The 12,026-nt window shown below is 46.1% G+C and overlaps 1 protein-coding gene across 3 annotated transcripts in view; it reads left to right on the top strand.

The window, feature by feature from the left end:
- ACVR1 (activin A receptor type 1) overlaps nucleotides 1–12,026 on the top strand; it is a 66,754-nt gene that overhangs the window by 32,114 nt on the left and 22,614 nt on the right. For all 3 annotated transcript variants that reach the window (XM_087731198.1, XM_087731200.1, XM_087731197.1), the window contains exons 2-4: nucleotides 1,428–1,501; nucleotides 9,888–10,154; nucleotides 10,676–10,893. In XM_087731198.1, the coding sequence (XP_087587324.1) occupies nucleotides 1,428–1,501; nucleotides 9,888–10,154; nucleotides 10,676–10,893 (559 nt within the window). The remainder of the gene's footprint in view (nucleotides 1–1,427; nucleotides 1,502–9,887; nucleotides 10,155–10,675; nucleotides 10,894–12,026) is intronic.

Here is a 12,026-nt window from a genome sequence, read left to right as displayed (position 1 = left end):
CTGGAGGTTGTGGTGAGCGCTGCCTGATCCCTTCTGTCAGGGCGAAAACTCCGAATGCTTGGTTTCAGTAATGTTTCATCGTCTTAACTGATGATGAAGCAGTTAGTGAAACGTTTCTCATATTCTGCAAAACAAATCCATGTCAGGAAATAAATATAGAAGTAAATGACTTGGCTTTCGCCACCAAGCACTTAAGGAGCCTGCTAATGATTTGAAAAGGCAGCAACAGAAGGTACCTGAAAGAAAAATGGCAATACCAAATTTATTTTCCCATTTCATCTGCTTCACTAGAATTAAATCTGAAAAACGAAGACAAATACTTACACGTAAGAAGAATAGTAATGACTCGGTGCCTTGGTCAAGGAGAGTAACTTTGTTTTGCCCGTACTACTTGCTGCTGCTTTTGGCTGAAATTTTATGGCATGTGCTTAGGCTAGAGAATCTGTAGGAACCAGGGCGCACAGGCCAGACGAGCCCTTCGAGTCATCCAGCCCTGCTGGATGTTGGGTTAAATCCCAATGGAGATTGATTGATTGATTGTAGTTAATCTCTATTCCTTGGTAGTAGTGATCATTTTAAATGCGGAGTTTAAGAAACCGCAGAAAAGTTCCTTTCAGAAGCCTGTGAAATAACTCTTATTTCATAGTAAAAAAGTGGAGCTTTTATTTTCTTGTAAAGACCAAGTGTCCTGGAAAAGATTTGAAATACACGAGAGAATTCACTCCTTTATTTACTGTTTTCGAGGGAGCACGTGCCTCTACTGATATGCGGGAAACAGCCTGAGTTTTCACACAACGTGTAGGTACCTGTCTTCAACAGCAGGGAAACGAAGCTGAGCCATGGAAAGGAAAACCCCTGGAAAAGCAGCTTACGCTGGGAAATTACTCTTCTGAGAGTGGTGTCTCCCTTAAATAAATCTTGCTCTTTTTCTTGCCATCTAGCAATGGTTTCTGCTGGTAAAGAAACTTATTCAGAGTTTTCTGGCTGAGATCTTCTCTGTTTCCCCTCAAAGCCCAAATAATACACAGTTCTATGGGCCTTCTTTTCAGTTCACAGTAATTTAACTTTTTAATACCTGGTTGAAAGAGCATATCTTCTATTTTACATGCCTGCTTGGTACTGAAAGGGTTCATGTTTTCCTACTAGCATGCTTATAAATATACACTGTAGTTGCACATGATGTTTCTATGACTTCAAAAAAAAAAAAAACCCAATTTAAGAAATTGTAGTAAATCATGAATTTTATAAATGAAGCAAATTACTTAGGAAACAAGACGCAGTAAAAAGGAGACCAATCAACCTTGGTTGTTCTGCGTTTTGTATAAGGAATTGATGAAAGGTGTTGGTAAACACTGATTTGGGGGTGGGTACATTTTAAGACAAAAGTGAAAGTGTACACAGCTCTCATGTCTCTTCTCTTTCTGCAGCTCTACAATGGTGGACGGAGTTATGATTCTTCCCGTGCTGCTGCTGCTGGCATTTCCCTCCCCGAGCTGGCAAGGTGAGTGCGAGCGCCGTGTGCGGGGCAAGGTGAGTGCGAGCGCCGTGCGTGGTGGAGCCGTGGCTGGTGAGTGAGCGCCGTGCGCAGCGGAGCTGCGGCTGTCTGCTGCTGCAGCGGCCGGCTTCCAGCGCCGGCTCCGCCGTGAGAGCCGCCTGGCAGCGCTCCGCGGCACCCGGCTCGCTTCACGAGCTGGCAGCACGGGCACGTTCCTCTCAGGAATGAGATGTTTGCTTTTCCATTTCAAGTTGCTTCAAAGGATGGTTGTTGCCTGTTTACGTGTAAAATTTATAGCATGCGTGATTGGCATAGGTCGTGCCAGGGCCTGGGGAGGGAAATGGAAACCTTATTTGAATGGCAAATTACTGAGCTGTGTAACGAGTAGGCCTTTCTAGCCCATGGGCTGAGGTGCAGTTGTTGCTTGCATTCTTAAAAGCAAAGGTTTTTCTCTGGGATAGCTCTTGGGAGTGTCGAGTATGGTGTTAGATAACTTCTCCGTGATTGCTCCAGTAAGGTCTTTGGCTATGGAAAGTGACTTTTTCACATAAATTGCTTATGCAGTTTTGTGCACATAAAGGTTTTACGACATGCAGTGCATTTAAGGTTTGCCTCAGCAAAATCAGAGAAGGGTGTTTCCACTGCCGTGGAGAGGCCGGAATGGTTCGTTTGAAGGTCCTGGGGATGTTGTGGGAGAGAACCTCCTGCAAGATACATGCTTGCTACTTTGCAAACAGCCTTTTAAAAACGTTGAATAAAGGTTTTGTGTGAGTAACTTGTTTTTCTCAGTTTTAAATTTTGAGAGACTTGAGAGGTGTATCTAGTGTTTCTTATGGCATATCCACGTTCTTTTGTATTTACCTTGTGAAATCTTTCTGAAATACTCTGCCAAAATGCATTTATTTTCAAACGTTGATGCAAATAATAAAAGGCAGAGTATATTAAATGGAGTGTTAGAATGAATGGCAGAAGGTAAAGATTAAAAATGCACAGAGGTCTAGTGGTTGACTTTAGTCATGTCTATGAACAGGGAATTGAGACAAAATTTAAAAAGGGAGGAACGCTGGATGAATGTTAGTGGAAATACATTAAACCGCTAATGTTATTGATACAATATTATCTTGAAATAAGGTTTGGTAGCAGTTATCACACTGTACCTTCTTATCACTCTTGAAGTGCAGCTGTCTGCTTCTTGAAAATGTTTTTTCAGCTTTCAGAGCTGCTTATATTAAAAATCTTAAAGTTAAACTGCCTGTCTTTCACATCCTTACTGTGAAGAGCAGTAGATGGAGAAGAGAAACAGATGGGAAAGATGCACGTTAAAGTCTGCGGTTCCGTTAATTTCTCTCGTAGGGTGCGTGGAATCGGACGCTGGCACTGCCTGCGTAGTGCAACCTATGGAGCAGTGCTGGCAGCCCGCCCTGCCCTTCCAAAGCTACCCTACAGGTGTGCAAGCCCTAGTTATTTCACCTGACTCTGCTTAAAAAAGGAAACTAGGTTCTAGGGCTTAGAACGATATCTTTTTGTTGAAAAGATGCCAATAAGTGATCAGCAAGAGAAGAGTTACTAAATCCGTGCCAAGACGCTTTCTTTCCGTCCCTTCCCTGGCTGTCTGTGACACTGGAGGTACAGGGTCGTGCCTCATCTGGGAGCAAAGGCGGAGCTGGACCAGGTGTGCTGCTGGAATGGGCTTCGGACAGAGTTTGTGGGGCAGAGGCATGCAGATGATGTGTTCTTGCTGTCCGTCTGCCTGTGCCAGCGGGCATCGATGAAGAACAGAGTTTCCAGTTCACGACGTGGAGCTGCCGTGCCGTGGGAGAGCCGGTCCAATAACACTTTTTAAAGAACTCTGTGTTTGGGCCTGCATTTCTCTCCCACGGTGAGAGAGCTCCTGTGAAAGGCTTTGTAGAATAGACACGATAACCTTGCTTTGCTTTTCTTGCTTTATTCCTTCCCTTCTCCTCCCCTCATACTTTGTTTTTCTGTGAGCAACTACTTGTCTGTGCACTTAAATACTACTGCTCTTCCCTCTTTCCGTGTTTGCTAGTAGTAATGCTGTTCTGTTTCCTTTGGAAAGTTTCCTGCTTCCAGCTGGTTGTAGGGAGTAAGTTGATCCTCTGCTGCCTGCTAACATTCCCGTGTGCTTTTTCTAAATTTTTTTAAAAAGTTGATGTTTTGGGGGAGAACAGTTATTTTGTCTTCCCTTTGCACAAAATAACAACAACAAAAAGTACACCACCTTCTGATCTTCTGTTTGTTTGTTTCCCGTGTATTGTATCACAGATCAGTCCATTGCCTTTCACTGGGATTTGGACCAGGTTTGGTTTTTGCATTTTTGATGAGTGAAAAATATCTGGGCATATCTTTGGGTAGCGTTCAGGGGCAGACTGACTATTTCTGCATTGCTACTAGGCTTCAGAAGATGAGATTAAACATGATTTAAAAAAAAAAAAAGGCAACTCTACAACCCAACCCCAAAAAAATCAAACCCTGTGTAGGATTCTAAGTGCAGAAACACATCTCCTCCCTACTTGAGTGTCCAGAAAATCCTTTTATTCTAAAGGTTTATACAGCACTTACTTCTGTGTCACTCCTTTATTAGCCCTGTGAAGTGGGGAAAGAGGCTTTTCTTCATTTCCCAAGAAGTTAAGCCCTGACTAAGTAGTGTAATGCCTGTGCTTGAGAGCGTGAGGTTTTTCACGTACTAGTGACCGTGCAGAGGTGCCGTTTCCTGATCCCGACGGCCACGTTAGGAGCACGCCGCGTGAAATGCTGCCGATGCTTCTGCCCTCCCTACTGACGGGGGGAAGGCGTCGGGGCCATGTTCTGACTGCTCTGGCTGCCCCGGCTTCCCTGCCAAGCTCCTGCCTGCGAGAGCCGGGCAGGCTGGACGCCATGGCCAGGAGGCGTTTGGGAGCTACTGAAACTCCTGAAGCTGTTGTCTGGCCTGCTGGGAGCCGGCTCTGGGACAGCCTAACGCCCCCTCCAGCCGCTGGGCTTCTGCGGAGCCGGGCACCTCCGCCCGGCCCTGGTGCTCCCCGACTAACTGTCAGTGTCCGTAGCGCCTGTGCCTTTTCTGTTTTAGGGCTTTTTGTAAGATGGAGAACAATAAGAAGGCTAAACAGCTGTTTCTTAGTGCTGGAATATTCAGCTAATAAATCCTATATAAATTATTATAGGCTGCCCAGGGAAGTGGTTGAGTCCCCATCCCTGAAGGTATTTAAAAGACGTACAGATGTGGCACTTAGGGACACGGTTTAGTGGCAGCCTTGGCAGTGCTAGGTTTATGGCTGGATTTTATGATCTTAAGGGTCTTTTCCAACCTATATGATTCTGTGATTATTATTATGGCTGTTGTATAATGCTTGTTACTGTATGCATTGACAAAGAGAAAATAAAACTCTGAATGGAGTAGTCATCTCTACAAGCTTCTTATTTTCTGTTTTCCTGAAATGGCTAAGAATCATCAAGGGAGGCTAACCACCAAAAAAGAGCTGTCTAACATACAGTTAAATGGACTCTAAAGAGATTTTAACTTTTCCAAGTCTGCTTTCCTTCGTCTTCAATTTATTATGCTATGAAGCTCTAGCAGATCCCACCTCTTCCCCCAGCCCTAGTAATTTAAGAAGAAAAAGAATATTGCTGCTTTTAAATATTTTGGCCTTCGAGCATGAAGTCCCTTTCATCCTACTAGAGATTTCAGCAACTCCGTGGCTTCCAAGAACTCCGAAATAAGCTTCGCCTGTGATTTGTAACCTTTCTGGTTTGATTTCAAGGTTTTCCATTCGAGAAGAGTGATCCCGCTCAGCAGGTGCTCCCGCTCAAAGCCAAGCAGCAAAGGGGCTAACAACCCTAGTACGGCTCCGAGCGGTCTCCGGTTGGGAAGCCGGAGCCCGGTGGCCCGGAGGCTGGGACCGGCCGCGCGTGCCCGAGGTTAGCCGGTGACTGCAGCGTCTGTGCATGTGCAGTATGCGGCCGCGCAGGCACGGCGCCTTCCCGCCGCACAGCTGCGGGCCGGGCTGGAGGGGAGCTCCCGGAGGGATCTGCTCTGCCCTCTCGCTTGTGAGCGAAGGCCTCGCTCCTTTTTGCTTTGCCTCGCTCTTTGGTAAACAGGAGGCACCTAGATGGAATTGTGCCCCTTAAACTTAGGCTGGTATAACGTCATGTCTCGGTGAGCGAAGGACTAGTTTAAGGCTTGTTTACCTCTGTCCATCCTTGGCCACCTGGCTTTCTTTTTCCAGCCGCATACTAAGAGGTCTGGTGTCATGTAGGTATCCCTCTGAACACTTGCTCGCATGCGTGGGCTAAATATATATTATATCTGTGTAATAAGATGTACTAGTTTTTATCTGCAAGGTGGAATTTTGAAAGGGAGGTATGCAGCGGTGGTGCCTCACTGGAAGGAAATTATTTGATATTGTTAAAGCCCTTCTTTAAAAGGTACGCGTAATACAACTAGAGTCTGTGTCTTTAGAAAGAAAATTGAGATTCATGGTGAACATATCTGGTTTTGCTTTTTTATGCTTTTAAAAATTATTTCAATTCAGTATTGGCTGACCATGTCATATAGTTAACATAAGCATTTTTTCAAGTCAAAGGTAGATGAAGAATCTGTATTGCTGTAGTGCCAATAAGAAAAAGTGGCCAAGTGCCTATTGTACTAGCTGTTCCGATGGAAAATTAATCACTCTTCTAAATATGAAGAGGTCACCTCACAATTAAGGTGTGTTGCCAGAAACACGTCATGTATTTCTCCTTGGAGAGAAGAAGTTTGGTATTTTCCCAGACAGTTAACAATGTTTACAGTCCAGGAATTGGATATAAAATATGAAATAAAACTGCCTAGATTGGTAACTGGTTGCGTGAAGTAAACTTCACGTAGAAGTAAATAACTTGTCTCTGTTTCCCTGCGTCTGTACGTTCCCATCGTTAACCTGCCCCTCGGAGCCTGCCGGTTCGGTGTCCTGCGGATCCGGGCGGGGGCCGCGCGCCTGCACGCGAGCCCTGCGCGCAGCGCGATGTCCTCTGCGGTCACCGGGAGGGTTAAACGCTGGCCCTGCCGGTTAAAGCCCGGAGTGTCTTGGTTCTTGTTCTGCTGAAATACCTAGATAATTAAGAGTCAGTGCTCTTAATTGTTGATTTTCACAAAGTGAATAAGCAAACAAAATAAAGGAGCTTCAATTTGGACACTTTAATAATAATGAACTAATAAACTAGTTAATGAGAAGTTAATGCAAATCTCTGTACCTTTGTGTGGCAAGTCAGATTTTTGTGTGTGCGTGTGCCCAATAGATGTGGGCCACAAGTGCAGCAATGAGTCTCTGTATTACGAAACAAAAATATATGCAGTGAACATGCTTGGGTAATGGGAGTATTTTTAAGCTTGGCTGCTTGCCTGCGTGTGTTGCCTGCCTGCTACACACATAGCTGGCCTGACAGCCTTCCACACCCGGAGCTGTTGTTGAGTAATACTTACCCGAGCGTGTGCGTTTGGGGGAGCTGATCTGCCTCAGCCGTAACCCCTTGATTGCAGCTGGCTTGTGGCGTTTGCTGGTCACGGCTGTCCCGCAGACTTGCTCGCGCAGCCACGCGCGCGAGAGCTATGGAGAAGCATCACCCAGTCCAGCTCTGCCTCTGCTGTGGATTCGCTGTATGCCAACACCACTGTGCCTTGCAAGTGCAGCTGGCTTCGCTTTGGGGAAATGGGGCTAGACTATCCAGCCCTTCACAGCTGGCTTTGTGCATGGGGAGAGTGCTTTGTGGGTATGGTACAGTGTCCAGTTTGCACGTGAAGCGTCGCCCCGTTGGGCTGCTCGCAGGCTTCTGACCCGCAGCTCTCTCTTAGCTGGTGGCCTGCGGAGGCAGGAGTGGGAGGACGTGGTCAAGTGCTGTGGCTGGTTCTGCAGCCCGAATAAGCTTTCCTGTGTGGGTAAAGCTCAGCCTGTTTTTTAAGTGAGTGTGGCACTGCGGGAGCATCGATGAGGGAAGGGCTGGCTGGTACGTGGTAATATGCCATGGAGGTGGAAAACCAGCTAAGTAAAAGAAAGGAGCGGTTTGGGCATAAGGAATAGTAGCAGCCATGGAGGAGAGTGTTTCCATTTCCAACCCTGGAGATAATTGATCTGTATTGGTCCGTGGACACATCGGGATCTGCAGCAGCTCACGTGTGTAGTCAGCGTTACTCTGTCTTCATGCCCTGTTAAATGGATCCACAGCCTGTCACGTTAGACCGCTCACCCTGCCTTCAGACCGGAGCAGTCTTTTCAAGAGGCAGGTAGCGTGTTTGGAGTTGCAATGCCTTGGTTCATTGCTTGTAGGGGATGTCAGCTTTGCTCTGCATGGGCTGATGATTGCCTGGTGGCTGCGCAGTCGCCTCCTGGCCCGGGTGGGGATTGCCGGGCTCCTCCAAGAGGTGGCACGGGAGGGAGGTGGTTTTCTGCCAGAACCGCTCCTCTGGCTCCCGCGAACGGTCCCTGGGTCAAGAGAAGAGGGAAGCGTTAGGGTGGATCAGGCTGCAAGCTGGATGAATTTTCCTCATGGACTTGGTGTGGCTCTCGGATGGTAGTTTGCTTGTCCTGCTCCCTATAGCAGCTGTTTCTGCTGCTACTTAATAGCTGAAATGGCTGTCACTGCAGCCTGCGAACCTCCTCGGCTGTGTCCTCCCGGCCAGCGTTTGTCAGTGAACACAGGAGTGTCTCGCTCACCGGGAGGTATTGAAGTCCTTGCTGCTAACGGGCCGTCCGGGGAAGGCTGTCCTTAGCAAAGGTGCGGGCCTTGCACGCTTTTCGGCAGGTGGTGGCCATGCCTGGGGAGGAGGCCCCTTCTGGGTCTGTGGCTTGGGACGCCTTCGGCAGTGCCAGCCGGACAAACCGAGATTAAGGGCTTGTGTGTTACAATACCAGTTGTGTTTTGCCGCTGCTGTGGCGGGAGGAGAAGGAACAGAACTTTGATTATAGGAATGTTTGGCATCATTTTTTTCTTTTTTAAAAAAAGTGCCACAAAATTAGGGAAGCTATTACTTGATGCCTGTATGACTGGGGTTGTGTATACCAGTACTTGAAATCAATGTGACAGACGCTGTCTGATTTCAGGATTCTTTCCCCAGTTTAGTTTTTGTTAGTGGTTCAAAAATGGAAAATTATATTTGTGTATTTGTTCATTGTGGGAGGAGGGGAGGAAAACAAAGCGGAAGACAAACTGAGTTATATTCCCAGTGGGCAGACTCTAATGATAGGCTTGAAAAAGTCCAACACATGGTATGCTCAGCTGCTATTTTAGGAGCATCCACTGTATTTGTAGCTGGACATTTTTCTTGTGTGTTAGAACGGAAAAAGAGCATGTAAATATGAGTTAGGTTGCCATAAACGTGTGTGTGCGTGCACGGGATGTGCGTAACAGAGCAGCGACTTGTCCTGTCCGTCACAGCTGTGCCTCTTTGCACAGGGCCATTTACCACCACGGGCACCTGTATTTTCCAGGGGCCTGAAGAGCTTCCAGCGGTGTCCGTTAGCTAGCCGGCAGCGGTGTCCTCTCCGGCAGAGACCGGCGTGCCCAGCGCTGTCTGTTTAAAGGCACGTGCTGTTCCCGAGAGCGGCAGCCCGTCCGGTTCTGCGCGGGGAGAGTGGGTTTTTCCCAGCTAGGGATCTGCAGACGCTTTGCCGAGGATACTTAGAAGCTTAGTTTCCTACTCTATTCATTCTTTTAAAAGTTCTTCCTTTCAGTTCGCTGAAGCATCTGGAGTTGGAAGGGAGGTGGTGTACCTATTGACAGTGTGTGCTGCTTCTCGCTTTACTTCTTATCTCCGTGGTTATTGAGACTCGCAAGGTACTCCTCAAAGGCTTGTCTTCTGGGAAAGTCGGTCCAGATTTGCTTTCCAAGCACGCTAGTTAAACCCGCTAAATCCTGTGTAGCTGTGTCCGCTGCAAATTTAAATGGCCTTAATTTGATTTGGTTAAAGTCATTTCCAGAATGCTTGAGAATAACTATTTCCGTATAGAAATATAATGTGGTTTAGCAAATCTGTTTTAAATTTACACTGTTAGGTTTTCTCCTCTGCTGAGTGTCCCTTTGTAGATGACCCTCCCATGTTGTATACCCACAGTAGTGTATGTGCAAGAGGTGACATAAAATGTCACTGAACTCTCAAACTTGAGTACTTGGAGTGGGCAGATATGGCTGGTATTTCTTTGATGGTTCAAGCGCATATCTTTGTCTTGCTGAAACGGCTAAATTAGAATCGTTAGCTCCTGCTTGGTGGTTTTTCAGCACTAGCTGCAAGTAATGTTTCTTTCCTTAAACAGAAGGTTTTATTGTCTAATGATTTCATTACCTCTGTATAAATGAAGCTATTAAGAATACGATGGTGTTTTTTTCTCAATTCTCCCTTTTACAGATGATGAACTGAAGCTAAATATGGTCCACTACGAATGTGTGTGTGAAGGCATGTCCTGTGGGAATGGAGATCGTTGCCAAGGCCAGCAATGTTTTGCTTCCCTGAGCATTAATGATGGTGCTAAGGTTTACCAGAAAGGCTGCTTCCAAGTCTACGAACAAGGGAAAATGACGTGCAAAACACCTCCATCTCCTGATCAAGCTGTGGAGTGCTGCCAAGGATACCTGTGCAACATGAATATCACTGCACAGTTGCCTTCTTCTAAAGGTGAGAGCTTAATAAGTGGTGAATTTGGAGAAAGAAAAAAGGTTCACCTTGCATCTGATGTGATGGAAGCGAGAGGACTTCAGCGCTAGCTGAAGTGAGGGTTTAATCAACACAGTAAGGCCCTTTCTGCTTTGTTGCCCACCCTGGGGCCCGCTGGCACACATCTGATGTCCGCCGGCTGGATGACCTGTATTGCTGGAGGAACGATGGGGGTTCAAGTGCGCGGTCAGGGTCAGGGCTGAGTTATGCCTGCGAGTGAACCGCAGAGTCACGGCTGGGGCTTGTTCGGAAGGACAGGGTTGTTGGGACAGCTCTGCGGGGAGTTGCTGGGGCAGCGTCCTTCGTGTGAGTGCACCCTCATAGCTCTGGCTGTGTCACGGCCTCTCTTTCCGACTGGGTGGCTACCAAGTTAGATGTTGGTATCAGTGCTGCTCGTTTTAAAGACTTTCTCTGGGAATTTACAAATTTATTTATTTTTTCTCTCTTTTTTTTTTCTTTTCCCCTCCCCTCTCCTTTCCAAGGGCAAACTTTTCAAGGAGAAGCTGCAGGTTACAGCATGGAAACACTAATCATTGTTATACTGGCTCCTGTGATAGTGTTGATAGTTTTTTCTGCAGTAGCTGTGCTGATCATCCGGAGAATACAGAAAAACCATATGGAGAGGCTCAATTCTAGAGATGCAGAATATGGCACAATTGAGGGACTCATTGCATCGAATGTCGGAGACAGCACGTTGGCAGTAAGTAACCTGCGTGCATGGTGAAAATTTGCGTGAGCTTTCTTCACTTCCGAACTCCCCTCTCGTACCCTCCAGACACGGCCACATCAATAACAGGACCTTTTGCTGCCGGGGGATGCCACCTAGCATCAGGACTTCTGTGGTGACATTCCTATGCTCGCAGAGCCGTGCTTTAAAGATAGCTTTTGCAAGTATAGCTCCTTTGACCTGGAGAATTGCTGTAAACTGTAGTCAAGCTGTTTATGTTCCTAGAAGCAATGTCTAAGCAGCAAAACAGAGTATGCCTGATTGTTGGGTAGCCTGGAGTGATACGAAAGGTGTAAAAATGTGCTGCATCTTTGATATACAAAAGACAGCCTAAAAAGTTGGAAAAGATGTGATGCTGGGGAAGAAGAAAATACAGATATTTCTAACTTCTAAAAACTTCAAACCTGACTCCCATGATCTTAGTAGAAGGGCTCTTGAATGACTAGGAAATGAGTGAAATTTTGTTGACAGAAGAGCGGTAGGAACTTTAAGAAATGAGAACTGCTTACTCAAAATTCAGTTTTTAAAATATGTTCTTGTTCATGCAGTCTCTGGAAAATAAAGTGACATGCAGTAGTGTTTCCTTTTTAAAGACTTAATGTATCTTACCCTGTCACTTGAGGCCAGAAAAAAAGTGCTCCCAGCAGCTTTCCCGTGCTTTATCGAAACTGAGCAAGTAAGGCTTCACAGGCAGCTTGAGTGTTTGTTTCTGGGACCAATGCAAAGAGAAGTTTTCTCCTCCTTGCATTTCTAAGATAAAATCTCTTCAACATTAAGAGGTTGGAAAACATTTACCATTTTGGTGCTTTCCTGCCATAATGTGCTTTTCACTGCAGCGTTGAAAAGTGGCTAAAGAAAAATGGTCAAAACCACAAATATTTTTAATAATATGCTACTAAATACATTGGGTATTTTCATTCTGTCTTTTGGACTGTGTTTCTCTCTGTGGGAGAGAGAAACTGAAATAGGTATTTATTTAAGTGAGAAATAACTTCCGATATCTTCCTTAGAAAGTGTTGGTTACCACCAACTAGGGAAGCAGTTTTGACTATATCCAAAAAAATAACCCAGAGAACGGCTGCACCTTCTCACCCGAAAGCTTGACA

Source organism: Nipponia nippon, unplaced genomic scaffold (assembly GCF_047370975.1).
Source record: "Nipponia nippon isolate SJK-2023a ecotype South Korea unplaced genomic scaffold, ASM4737097v1 scaffold_5, whole genome shotgun sequence".
Lineage (NCBI taxonomy): Eukaryota > Metazoa > Chordata > Aves > Pelecaniformes > Threskiornithidae > Nipponia > Nipponia nippon.
Note: the sequence above shows the minus strand (reverse complement) of the source record. Positions and strands in the feature narration are given on the sequence as shown.